Source organism: Apodemus sylvaticus, chromosome 2 (genome assembly GCF_947179515.1).
Source record: "Apodemus sylvaticus chromosome 2, mApoSyl1.1, whole genome shotgun sequence".
Lineage (NCBI taxonomy): Eukaryota > Metazoa > Chordata > Mammalia > Rodentia > Muridae > Apodemus > Apodemus sylvaticus.
This window is the reverse complement of record NC_067473.1, coordinates 392,946-407,005: the sequence shown is the minus strand read 5'-3', so window position 1 is coordinate 407,005 and position 14,060 is coordinate 392,946. Positions and strand designations below refer to the sequence as shown.

General features: G+C 39.9%; 1 protein-coding gene across 1 annotated transcript in view; it reads left to right on the top strand.

Moving 5' to 3' along the window:
* Positions 1-14,060, top strand: part of Ube3c (ubiquitin protein ligase E3C) — a 114,470-nt gene that overhangs the window by 60,321 nt on the left and 40,089 nt on the right. Inside the window, exons 15-18 of the mRNA XM_052172945.1 lie at positions 334-421; positions 3,461-3,558; positions 5,717-5,849; positions 11,492-11,739. Coding sequence (XP_052028905.1) covers positions 334-421; positions 3,461-3,558; positions 5,717-5,849; positions 11,492-11,739 — 567 coding nt within the window. The remainder of the gene's footprint in view (positions 1-333; positions 422-3,460; positions 3,559-5,716; positions 5,850-11,491; positions 11,740-14,060) is intronic.

Sequence of the window (14,060 nt, the reverse complement as noted above, 5' to 3'; positions counted from 1 at the left end):
ATTTTACTCTACCATGACAATAATTCCCTTTAAAGTATCCAAGCCGGGTGGTGGTGGCGGTGGCGGTGGCACACGCCTTTAATCCCAGCACTTGGGAGGCAGAAGCAGGTAGATTTCTGAGTTGGAGGCCAGCCTGGTCTACAGAGTAAGTTCCAGGACAGCCAGGGCTATACAGAGAAACCCTGTCTGAAAAAAACAAAAAAAAAAACAAAAACAAGTATCCAAGGCTAAATTATGGGGATGTGAGAGGCAGCCTGGACTGGACAGGAATAAACAGCCAGCTCCTTAGGTGCTGGAACAAAAGAAATTGTTGACAGCATTTGGTTCCCATAGGTTACTCAGCTGTACGTACCTGCATCTAGACATGTGTGGCGATTCCGGAGGATGGGCAGGATTGGTCCTTTGCAGTCTACCCTGGAGGGTAAGTTCTAAGTTTGCACTTCTTTTCCCTTGGACGAATGAATACTCTGTAGCATTCACTCCTTTTACTGTTAGCTCTGCGATTTTTGTTGACCACCACTACATGGAGTATCTTCATCCTCACTCCAGTAAAAATCAGCTTTGTAACTCTTGTAGACTGGTAAAACATGATTGTTATCTCACTTTTTCTGAAAGGTGGGGCTGTAGGGCAAGCAGCAAGAGATAGCCTGGGGTTCTGTGGATCATAGCTGTTTCTTTGTTCATTCTGCAGAATTCTCATGAATAATTATGCTGTCTGAAGAATATTTGGTTATTTTGTTAGTCTTTGGTGAATATTAATGTACCTACTATTACTATCAGTGGGCAAGTATGTGTGTGAATATAAATAATGGAAGACTAAGTCATATAGCCATGTGCTTACCTTTATAAAAAGGGGAAAAAATTGCAGAACTATTTTCTGAAGTAGCTGTACCACCTTACATTCAGACCAGAGATTCATGTTTTGTACACTGGTACTTTGTATCTTAGCACTTGGGATTGTCATGTTTTGTTTGGGTTATCTGGTTTTTGCTTCTTTCGCACCAGGTCTCACTATGTAGCTTTAGTTGGTGTAAAGGTCCATCTGCTTGTCTCTGCCTTCCAAGTACTGGAATTAAAGTGAGAGATCAAATATTTTGGGTTCAGACTTCATCTTAGGGAACCTGACCTACGTTTGAACTCAAGTAAACTAACAGGCTTCTACCTAGCACCAGTCTCCAGGTTAAACCCCAACAAATCTGTACCTCCAAGTTACAAGTCCCCCCACTGCCTAACCAATCTGGAGGAAAGTAGAAGATAAGTTTGGCTCCCAATACCAGCCAGTTATGCTAAAGGCCACCGTAGCTTCCTACTCCCCACCCTCACTCCCTTCCCCCCAATTAGATGCTTGCCAGGCTAGAAACACTCATCTCTCATTTGTCATTTTCTATAAAACCTTGTCCTGATGAGCAATCAGGGCTTTTGTCCCCTGGACCCATCATGTGGGTCGACAGTGAGTTAAGCCTGAGCTTGAGTTTATGAAGACCCTTATGTGATTGCATTGAATCGGCTTCTGATTGGTCCTTTTGGGGTTCACAACCATTTCCTGGTACTACAAAAGGTGTGCCCCACAATGCCCTCTGGGATTGTCATTTTCAAAATATCATCTTCTGCATCTGACATACCCAATATGCAGTAATGAGTGGTAGCTATGGTTGCCAGGCCCTTCAGCATGCTGGCATGGATGATGGAGGAAATTGACAGGCTTCACAACTCCTTAGCAGTTAGCATTTGGTGAGGAAGTAGGAGTCATTTTCTTCAGTAACATAGCCCCTGATTGTCTGCAAACTCCTTTCCATGTTCCTGTAAGAAACTCTGGTTGCGGGGGCTGGAGAGCTGGCTCAGCGGTTAAGAACACTGACTGTTCTTCCAGAGGTCCTGAGTTCAATTCCCAGCAACCACATGGTGGGTCACAACCATCTGTAATGGGATCTGATGCCCTCTTCTGTGTCTGAAGACAGATACAATGCATTCATATAAATAAGTTTTTTTAAAAAGAAAAAGAAACTGGTTGAACTTAGCAGATCACAGAAAAAAATGCAACATGAAAGTTAAGAGGAAGACCAACTGTGAGAAGAGTGATGAGGAAGAGGGATAGGACGACAGTGGGTCATGTGATTCTTCTGTACATGGTGTACATGTGTCAACTTGTCAAAACTTTTTAAAATCCAAATTTTAACCATTTTAAAAGGTACCTAGCAGACTGTAGCACAGTGATAAAGCACTTCCTTAACCTTGCCCATACCCTGTGATTGGTTCATCACTAGCTCCACCGAAGAGTAAATGAGAAAATACAATATCTCATTGTAACTAATGGTATTGAGTGTTTATTTTATTTGGAGAATTTTTTTTCATGAGAATTACCATTTATTTCCAAAGTTGCCAAAATCATCACCAAGAATTCAACAGGGGTGCCAAGAGAATGGGGAGGGGTTGGGGTTGTCAGGAGTTTAGAGGGAGGTGGAATGGGTGGGGGAACCCCAGCTGTCCCTCCCCCATCTAATGCCATAGAAAAGGGTCCTCTGGCTGGCTCCCCCCTATCCCCATGTCCAGTTTTTCCCAAGGGGAAATGGGGGTTGGGAACTTGGGAAGAGGGTGTAGTGTGAGTGGGCCCCAGGAGGGGGAAGGCCACTGTGGGTGAGGAGCCCCCCATTTCACATGCATTCAAAATACTGATCTCCCAGGAGCAGAAATTGGGGAAGCCAGCTAAACCAGGCCTCCCTCCTATCCTGGGTTTGGAGAATTTTTAATATGCTATGGATATAGTTTCTTGATTTGTTATAAAATTTGCCACTCTGGCTTGTCTTTATTTTTTTTCTTCCTCCCCACACCTCCCCTCCCCTCTCCTCTTTCTGAGAGGGTCTCATTATGAATGGAACTCACTCTGTAGACATGGCTGACCTCCAACTCACAAGAGATCCACCTGCCTCCACCTCCCAATGCTGGGATTTAATCTTAAACTGTTAAGAATTATCCAGATTTTCTCTTTTCATTCAAATGAATTTAAAATGGTTAATTGTTGTGATTCCAGGCTATTTTCTCACTATTGGGATAGGGCCTATGTTTTACGATTAAAGTACCATTATAGGCCCACTAGCCATACAGCCCTAGGCAACATTTGACTTGCTCAAATACCTATTTTGGGAGGGAAAAGCAGCTTTACTGGAACCTTCCACTTTAACTCTGACTTCCTGAGCTTCACCCAGTGTGTGCTAGCTATGTTTGTAGAGTGAATTTACAACTGAAGAGGTCACCCTTACCCACACTGCATTTGTATTGCTCACCTGGCTAGAATGAGTCAGATTTCAGATTGAACCCAGAGGGTGTGCTCATGGTAATAGAGATAGAATCACACTAGGTTATTTCAGATCCTTACAATAACTTTATAATCCTGATTTTAGTAGCTGACAGGGAATGAAAAGGAAAATACAGGTGGACTAATGAGTTTGAACGTGTATTGCAGTGGGTCTGGAGTCCCCACCCCTGTCTGTATCTGAGGAACGACAGCTTGCCATCCTGACAGAACTGCCTTTTGTGGTTCCATTTGAGGAGCGAGTGAAGGTACGCCATTCAGACCCTGTGATGCCAACTTAACATTTTTTAAAATTAATGTATTACTTCTTAAAATCTTGCATTTCATCCTTAATATCCAGCCAGATACTTATCTGTATTCACATTGTATCTGCTTTCCCTTGTAGCTAGCTGAGCAGCCTGTTAGACTAGAGATTTCTAATAGTGGGACCTAATGAATGATGTTTAAACTGTTTGCATTGTTACTAAAAATGCCAATTTTTTGTAAGGTTTTTTTGTATACATTCGTTAAAAGATTGGTATGACCATCACTGCTTTGAAAAATGAATAGATATCTTACTTCTTTGCCAGATGATTTTGAAAAATGTTTAGAAGATTGCATATAGCCAGGCAGTGGTGGCGCACGCCTTTAATCCCAGCACTTGGGAAGCAGAGGGGAGTGGATTTCTGAGGTCGAGGCCAGCCAGGGCTACACAGAGAAACCCTGTCTCAAAAAACAAACAAACAAACAAAAAAGTTTGCATATATCTGTTTTTAGTTTAATTTGGACTGTTCTATTTATGCTAGAAATTTTCTAGAAGTTGCTAGGTTCTTCTCTTAGGTACTAGCCAAAATATTTTTCTTCAGGCCTCCATTTTTTGTTCAGGGCAAACAAAACAACAAACCAAAAAATGGTCTGGCTGACCTAGAGGCTGTAGGTCAGTGGTTCTGAACCTTCCTAATGCTGGGAACCTTTAATATAGTTCCTCATGTTGTGGTGACCATCACATACCTTGCCAATAATTGTAATTTTATTACTAGTAAGAATCATAATGTAAATATTTTTGAAGATGAGCTTTGCCAAAGGGATCACCACTCACAGTTTGAAACCTGCTGTTCTAGATGTTCATAGAAATATCAACCCCCTTGCAGGGCATGGTGACACATGCCTTTAACCCCAGCACTTGGAGAGGCAGAAGCAGGTGGAGTTCTGTGTGTTCAGAGGCCAGCCTGGTGTTGGGAGCTGTTTGCCTGTTTTAAAAGCAGAGTAAAAGTCTGCCTGCTAGGCGGAGTCAGGGCAGGGCAAGGTCTGTTGGCAGATTTGCTGGCCTGCTGAGGCAGCAAGGGTAGAGGCTGAAGCTTCTATTAACCTTGGTGGAAGGAACAGGGAGGCCTTTGGATGGGGACAGGTGTTCTATGTATATTTCAAGAGTTTTTTCTCTTAGCTTGTGGCTTTGCTTCCCATGTTACTGTGAAGTCTGCAGAGACTAAGAAAAATAAACTCTAGGCTGCTGGTGGCTGCTGGCTGCTGCTACTGTGGTATTGACCAGCAGTCCTCCCAAATCTAACTCTTGGCTTTGCACCTTTTTCCTGCCTTTCCTATCTTTAATCTTTGCTCTCCCCTCAGAGACTGTTCTACTAGTGCTGGCAGGCCCAACACAGCCAGGGCTGTTACACAGAGAAACTCTTGTCTTGGGGTAAAAACAAACCAAATTAGTAAACAAACGCCAAACACCATAGTACCCAACTCCTGAGGCCCATCTACTGGTATTCCAACGTGTGAATTTTATTCTTGGAGAAACCTTCACTTCCCTCCTAAATAGTATTTTTGACAGTGTGTTTGTGTGTGTACATGTGTATTCTAGATTTTGTGCTGGACTAGGAAGACAACTTTTAGAAGTCCATGTTTCCAATCATGCAGGTCCCAGACTGAACTCAGTCATAACTCTTAGCAGAAAGTGTTGAACATCTCACCACCTTCCACCTGCCTAGATTTTTAAGAAATACTTAATAAATGAACACATACTTACTATAAACAGGGAAACAATTTTAGAAATACTTTTAAATACTCTTTTCTTGAAAAAGTTAATATTTGCTACCTTGTTTATAAAAACTGATACCAGGATTTATAGAAATATAAAGTTAAAAGGTATTCAGCAGTTTTGTTTAGATTGTTTATAATTATACCAGCAAGTCTTTTTGTTCTAATAACCTTATGACTTCCTTTTTTCCTCCTTCCTCCTTTCCTTCCTTTCCTTCCTTTTCTCTCTTTCTTTCTTTCTTTCTTTCTTTCTTTCTTTCTTTCTTTCTTTCTTTCTTTCTTTCTTTCTTTCTTTCTGTCTTTCTGTCTGTCTGTCTTTCTTTCTTTCTTTCTTTCTTTCTTTCTTTCTTTCTTTCTTTCTTTCTTTCTTTCTTTCTTTCTTTCTAGATCTTTCAAAGGTTGATTTATGCCGATAAGCAAGAAGTTCAAGGAGATGGTCCATTTTTGGATGGAATCAATGTTACTATTAGAAGAAATTATATTTATGAAGATGCTTATGAAAAACTTTCTCCAGAAAATGGTAAATACATATATATTTTTTTTCTCTATGTGACTGTATATGTTAGCACTAGAGGATTACTGTAGAAAAATAGTAGTTATTGCTGGCCATAGTGGTGTGCACCTTTAATCTTTAATTTTTTCCTGTTTATAATTTGTTCTGTTAAGACTTTAAAAGAAAAAAAAATGGTTTCAAAATCAGCCTGTCAGTCTTTCCTTCTTTCTTTTTTACTAAGGAGCGAACCCAGGTAAGTATTTACCACTTAGCTAAACTTCCAATATGATTTTTTTAAAACTGATATTAAGTAGTATTCCTAAAATTGGTAAGTATCACAATAAGCATTTTAGATTACCATTTTTTTCTTTTAAAGGTAACCTTTACCCTCATTATGTTATAACTTCTTCATTTTGCTATGTATAATTCCAAAACTGCAGGTGGCACCCATTTCATTCTTGTGGTGGTAGTGTTCTTGAGACAGGGTCTTGAGTCAGGCCTGTCTTGGGATTCATAATACTCCTGCTGCAGCTTCCAGAGTGCTGTGATAATGGCTTTGCATTCTTTGTTTTTCATATACAGGAGTGACCAATTGTTGCTCACATTATATTAAAATGTGCTGTTGCAATCTGTATTTATTTTTAAAAAGTGCTCAGTAACAGTACTGTAAAGAAAATTGGACTTCAACAATATGAAAGGCAGTGACAAAGTTTTATCTTCTTTTAATATTTGACACTCATAGTTAAATACTGTAATAGTAACAGTTTAAACTCAAGTATATCATACCCATGTATATCCTACATATAACCAGTGTTTGATCAGTACTCAGAGTAAAAGCTTTGTCTTCTTGGTTCGATGGTAGAGAGTTAAATGGGAAATCATAGTTGCTTCTCTCTGTAGGCAGTCATTTAATTTTCTGTAAGGAAAACTAAGCTTTCAGTTTGTGATAACTTTCACTGCCCAGCTAAAGAACAGATGATGTCAATTAGATGTAGTAGAAGAAAACTGGTGTCAGCAGTTCCCTGCTATACTCGGCAGCTGTAGTTTTGCATAACTTAAGTTTGCCATTTGAGCAGTATAGTGCTCTCTCAAACCCTGTGTGTTAAACTATTTCAGTTCAGGTCTGAGATCAGAGTTTTTTTCCATATATTATGGATCAGAGAGATGAAGATAGGGGACTCTAGGGAAGCATTCTCTCAAAAATCTAAGCATGTATTCTTTGGAATACCATAGCAGCTCGTAAGTCAGCCTTCATTCTTACTTTATTATCTAACTTGTGTGTATGTCTCCCATCTATTACCTTATTTAAATAGACCCTTTGCTGAGGATGCCCAGCCTATGTTTAGACAGTACCTGTTGAAGTTGTAGCTGAGCCCAGGGAAACAGGATAGTTAGACAGGACAACCTGAGACGTGTGAATGATTGTCATGTCAGGAAGGTGGGCGGACTTTCTGAAGAGGTGAAACTGGAGCCAGAATGTTTGGGAAAGTTGATAGGTAGTGTCTTAGTTATGGTCTTACTGCTGTGAACAGACATCATGACTAAGGGAAGTCTTTTTGTTTGTTTGGTTGGTTGGTTGGTTTTTGGTTTTGGGGAATTGGTTTTTTTGTGACAGGGTTTCTGTGTCGTCCTGACTGTCCTGGAACTCACTCTGTAGACCAGGCTGGCCTTGAACTCAGAAATCTACCTGCCTCTGCCTCTCAGAGTGCTGGGATTATAGGCGTGCACCACCACCGCCTGGCTAAGGCAAGTCTTATAAAAGGCAACATTTAATTGGGGCTGGCTTACAGGTTCAGAGGTTCAGTCCATTATCATCAAGGCAGGAGCATGGCAGTATCCAGGCAGTCATGTTGCAGGAAGAGCTGAGAGTTCTACATCTTCATCTGAAGGCTGATAGTGGAAGACTGACTTCCTTGCAGCTAGGGTGAGGGTATTACAGCCCACACCTACAAAGCCACACCTACTCCAAGAAGGCCACACTTCCCAATAGTGCCACTCCCTGGGCCAAGCATATACAAACCATCACAGGTAGGGTATGGGGCCTATGTCTAACTGCATTCCGATTTCTGAGGCCTCTGTAATGTTGGAGTGTATGTGAAATTTTCAGCCATAGAGACTTATGTACATATAGGCTATTTTAAACAAGCTTTAAATTTTTTAGATCTGGTTTAGTTCTTAGGAATGAAGTTTTTTTTTAAACCATGTGTAAAGGTTATTTAATATTTCGCTAGACAGATTATCTCAGAAGATTTAATTTGCTTACCAGAAAAGGTTTGAACTGCTGTATTAACTGTTCATAAAGCCAATTGATGTGATTATTTCACTTATCTAGTCATTAAAGTCAGTTCTTTGTATTCTCCTGAAGTAACTGTCTTATGGAGGCTTACTACCTTGTCTGCTAATCTAGGTCTAGTCTTGGAAACTTCTAACCACCATACAATTTTACCTAGGCCTAGAATGTTTCAACCTCTGAGACTTACTTCTGAATAAACTCACCCTTTGTAGCTCTTCCTAAGCTCTGGCTGGCTGGTTCATCTCAGCTGTTCTGGCTCAAAATATGGCTTCTCTCTTGGCCTCTGACTGATTTGCTCTGTTTGGCCTCAGACTAACTCTGGCAGTCTATTCTAATCTTCTGGCTCCTTCTCACTCTCTGGCTCACTCTGTCTTTGTGTATGTCTTGTTCTCTCTCTCTCCAGGCTGTCTCTAACTCTCCCGGTAAAACTGATTCCTTTCTCTCTGCAGTGCTCATCAAGTAGCCTCCCATGACAGTGGGGCATGACCTGCCTGTCACATCTTTCTCCAATTGTCACTTTGTCTGCCACTCAGACATCTCTTTCAAACATGGATGCTTCCTTCTACAAACTAACTTTACTTTCATTGTTTGGGATTAAAGTTGTGTACTAAGGGTGTGTGTGTGTATTCTAGCCAGAGGGATTAAAGCTGTGTGCCAAGGCTGAGACACATCACAACACAAAACAGATTTTTCTTTTCTTTTCTTTTCTCTTTCTTTTCTCTTTCTTTCTTTTTTAGTAAATAGCACAATCTGGAGGTTCTCAGTATAATGAAATATTCTGCAAAAATTCTTTATTGATGTTGATGATCTCATTTCCTCTCAGAGGCTTTCTGAACAGTTTGAGCTAGCCATTACAAAGTTGAGTTGATTGAGTGGAGCTTGGAGAGGCTGGGAACAGATGTTTATAGACTTGACCTCACCCATGAGAACCATGTGCTTGTTGCAGTATTACAGAATTCTACTGTGGAGAGAATGTGGAATAGTCTTCACCTAGGAGTGCGTTGAGGACTGTGGGATTGTCTTGCCATAACCCCTGTTCATGTACTCCACCATTGCTCTCAGCAACCTGCAGCCATGGGGGTTGGACTGCCAGTTGCCTTGATGTCATTTCCTGAGAATACCTTCTTCAGGAAGTTGGTGTTATTTCAGTTAATGGGCAGAATTGATGACATTAGTTAAAGATAAGTTTTTCTTAGTTTTTTTTTTCTTCCACTAAAACCTTAAAATAAAATCAAGTATTTCTTATTTGTTCTTAGAAACAAGTAGTATCAATATCCCTGATAGGCTAGATTTTTTTTTTTAAGATTTATTCATTTATTTATTATAAGTACACTGTAGCTGTTTTCAGACACACCAGAAGAGGATGCAGATCTCATTACATGTGGTTGCTGGGATTTGAACCCAGGACCTCTGGAAGAGCAGTCAGTGCTCTTAACTGCTGAGCTATCTCTCCAGCCCTTACAGGCTAGATTTTATGCTAAAAATATTTTCATTCAATTATATATTCTGATTTTCATAAATCAGTTTTCAGAAAGACCAGAATCCTTGACAAGCTATTGTCTGAGGATGGCCCTAGGAATACTTAGTGTCTGTTCTTTTGCATTAGTCCTGAAGTTTAAAGGAGAGGTTCAAAGATGACTGAGGTTGTAAGCCACCATGTGGTTGTGGGATTTGAACTCAGGACCTCTGGAAGAGCAGTCAGTACTCTTAACCGCTGAGCCATCTCTCCAGCCCTTCAGATGACATTTTATCTGAAATTCTGATAGGTTTTTGTTAGACGGCAGGGATTAAAAACCCAGGAATGCAGGTTTTGTGTAAAGCCAGACATGTCAAATCACCTGAAAGATAGAGTTGTAAGCTATCCCACATAACTGTTAGGAATCACACTCAGATCCTTTGTGAGAATAGTATGTGCTCTTTTTTGTTTTGTTCTGGTTTTTTTTTTGAGACAGAATTTCTCTGTGTCACCCTGGCTGTACTGGACTGTGGCCAAGCTGACCTCAAACTCACAGAGATCCACCTGTCTTTGCCTCCTGAGTATTGGTATTAAAGTCATGTACTTCCATGCCCAGTTTTCTTTTGTGTTTTTTTTTTTTTAAGACATTTTATCTGCAAAATGAGATTTCCTGAAACTTAACAAATAATTTTTGTTTGTTTGTTTGTTTTGTGTTTTTTTGAGACAAGTCTCTCTATATATCCTTAACTGTCCTGGAACTCTTTGTAGACCAGACTGGCCCTGAACTCACTGAGATCCTCCTACCACTGCCCTCTAGTTCTGGGATTAAAGACATGTATTACTGTGCCCAGCAATAAATAATATTCTCTTTAAATCAGAGAAACCTTTCAACACAGAGGCAGTGACATGAAACTTAGTTCTTTTTTAAAGAAAGGAGACCCTTGTCATCTTCAGAGTATTAGAATTCCTATTACATAACAGAAACATCCTTATCAAAATTTAAAAGTTTCCTGTGTAATAAACCAATTCACTCCTTAAATGATCTCTCAGGCCTGCAAACTTCATGAAATATGTATTTCAGCTGTCAGAGTCATAAACATATTTGAATTTCATATATTAAACATACTGCCTGATGTTTACTATGTCCTTATAGTTACTAAAACCCAGCAAAGGTGGGTAGTGAAAGGCTCAACTAATTCTCAAATCAAAGGCATGGAAGTAAAAGTTTTTCTTTTTTTTTTTTTTTTTCACTTACATTTTCATATCTAAAAGTCAGGATATTATTGTAGAAAATAAACAGGTATGTATATATTTCTACTGCCGTAACAGAGTGATGTAAAAAAGATATCATTAGTTTGCTTCCTTCGGTTGCTTTTCTAGCCTGCTGTGGAAACTGGCATGGGTCCTTTCAGATCAAAAAGACAATATCTTCAGCGTGTGCTTGATTGAAACAGTGATGAGATCTATGACAAGGTTGTTAGGGCAGTCCACTATTGCTTATCACTCTTGTTGCCCCAAACCTATATCTCTTTAGAAAAAGTCTCCTTTTTTTCCTCCCCACTATGGACACCTTGTCTAATTCCTAACTTTCCTCTTCAGAGATGGTGGGTTGTTCTTACTAAGAATCTTTCTCCCACTGGTTCCCTAACCATCTCCTGTGTGATAAATCCATGGAAAAGAGTTTCCATGTAAGACCTGGGAAAATTTCCCTAAGTTTTCTTGGTTACTCATGTTTTTAATAAGACCTACATAAAAGTTGGTATTTCTGGCTTATGTTTATTTGCATTTTAAGTAACTTAGATATCATTGTCTCTTTAGTATTGCTGGTTTGTTGAACCGTTATCTTAGAGGTCCCCAGTTGATAGTCTTGGTGCCTTTACATAATGCTTTCTGTAATACTGTTGGCTCTCTTTTTAATAGAACCTGATTTGAAAAAACGGATCCGTGTGCACTTGCTCAATGCCCATGGCCTGGATGAAGCTGGCATCGATGGTGGTGGTATTTTCAGAGAGTTTTTAAATGAACTACTGAAGTCTGGATTTAACCCCAACCAGGGGTTCTTTAAGACTACTAATGAAGGCCTTCTATACCCCAACCCAGCTGCTCAGATGCTTGTGGGAGATTCTTTTGCAAGGCATTACTACTTCCTAGGCAGAATGCTTGGAAAGGTAATTTTTATATAAAAACAAGGCTCAAAACAAAAAGTGCCATTTTACTGTTTTTATAGTTGTCTACATTTTATTGATTATCATTATTCAAAATTGTTCAAAAGCATTTTGTTGATCCCTACCTAATAATTATATAGCAACTACCTTTTATTATCATCATACATTGCATGGGTAGTAGTAGGAGGACTAAAAAATAATTGGTATAGTACAAAAGTAAGACTATAAAACTACAGATAGTAGTATGTATTTATGTTTGTTTGTTTATGTGTGCATGGGTATACTTGGAAATTGGTGTCTTTCTCATTTTCTCTCTGCCATCCTTATTCTGTGAGGCAGGTTCTTTCACTGAACCTAGAATTAGTGGATTCTGTTGACTCTCAAGCCCAGCTTTCTCCAGCTTCCCAGCACTGGAAGTATAGAAGCATGTTTCCGTGCCTGGCTGTTTGTGGTTTTGTTATGTGGGTGCTAGGAATGGACCACCTCCTATAAGTACCTATAAGCACTTAGCCATCACCCCAGCCCCAAAAGTAACTATTTTAAAGTTGTTCAATGTGATTCAGACATGTTACATGATTAGGGAATATATATCTTAAGGCAAAAGTTCAGGTTTAATGGTGAAGTGTGCATAGTATTCCCTCTAAGTCAGAAATAAGACAGGGGCACACTTGGCCCCAGGGGATCTGCAATTGCAATTGCTCCCTATAAGTAACCCTTAATCCCAACAAAATGTAGTTGTTACTTTTATAGGTTAATCATATTTTTAAATATGGGATATATATATACAAGTATATATTTCTACAGTATGTTTATTTTGTTTGCTTTCTTGTATTTTCAGTAAAAATGTTGGTTACTATTAATTGTGGAAGAATGTGTCTAGTAGGCCATTCCAGTAAAATCAGGAGCTGCCTACTATGTCTTAAATGAGTATTTATTTGAGCTCTAATTTGATCCCATGGGACAGATAACAGTTTTACAGTGGGAAGCCTGGTACATTGCTATATGTCCAGTGGATCTCTGCTGTCTGGCTCAAATTTTTTCAAAGTTTATTTTTATTTTTAACTATGTGTTTGTATATGGATAGTGTATGTGAGTCCAGGTACCCTTGGAAGGCAGAAACATTGGATCCCTCTGAAGCTGGAGTTCCAGGTGATTGTGAACTGACTGACATGGTGACAGTGAACTGAACTCTGGTCCTCTGCAAAAACAGTATGCTGCTCTTTATCACCAAACCAGCTCTCCAACCCTGTTTGTCAGGCTGTTAACTACCCAATTCTTATTAGTGTGTTGTCACACACCTTAAATCCCAGCACTCAGAAGGCAGAGGAAGGCAGGTCTCTGTGAGTTTGAGGACAGCCTGGTCTACAGCGTCAATTCTAGGAGAGCCAAGGCTACACAGAGAAACCCTGTCTTGAAATACTAAAGAAAGGAAGAAAGAGAGAAGAAGGTAGAAAGGGAAGGAAAGAGTTTGGTGAGTCATGAAATTTTGGCCATGAGGTTTGGGCAGTTGGTTAAGAGCTTCCCAGATGGAACATGGCAAGTTTTAATTCGGGGTTATTGATAGAAAAGTAGGATTCTAGTAGTACAGAAGGTAGATATCTGCCCACCTCTGGTGCTGATTGAGGCGCATTATAAATATAAAGGTTGTATTTTTTTAATCTGGGAACTAAATGATCAATGGCAGGGTAGAATCCCTCAACTGAGAGTAATATTTACTACAACAAAATATTGACACAGCAAAGATTTTACTCCAAACTCATTGACTCATAATTATTATGAGTCCTTGTAACTTGAGAAACAGTGTACCCAGCCTCTTGTAGTAGGGCAGCTGAGGACTCAACACAGATAAGGGAGGAGTTCATGTGACCGCTCTTCTTCACCTGACCCACTGTGGCAGATCAGCCTGTTTCTGCCTCCTGAGTCCTGAGATTAAAGGCAAGACCCAACACGCCCAGCCTGCGTTATGGGTCTTTTTGGGTTTTGTTTGTTTGTTTGTTTTTGTGAGACACGGTTTCTCTGTACAGCCCTGGCTGTCCTGGAACTCACTCTGTAGACCAGGCTGGCCTTGAACTCAGAAATCCACCTGCCTCTGCCTCCCAAGTGCTGGAATCAAAAGTGTATGCCATCACCACCCGGCTCGTTATGAATCTTATAGAGGAAATATGTAGCATATTTGGTAATAGGAAGTAACATTGTAGTGTACACATAACAAACCAACTAATGACACTTATCACCAAGCCTGATGACCTCAGTTTGATTTCTGTATTCAACGTGGTAAAAGAAGAAAAACAACTCCCACAAATGGTCCTGTAGCTTCCATATGC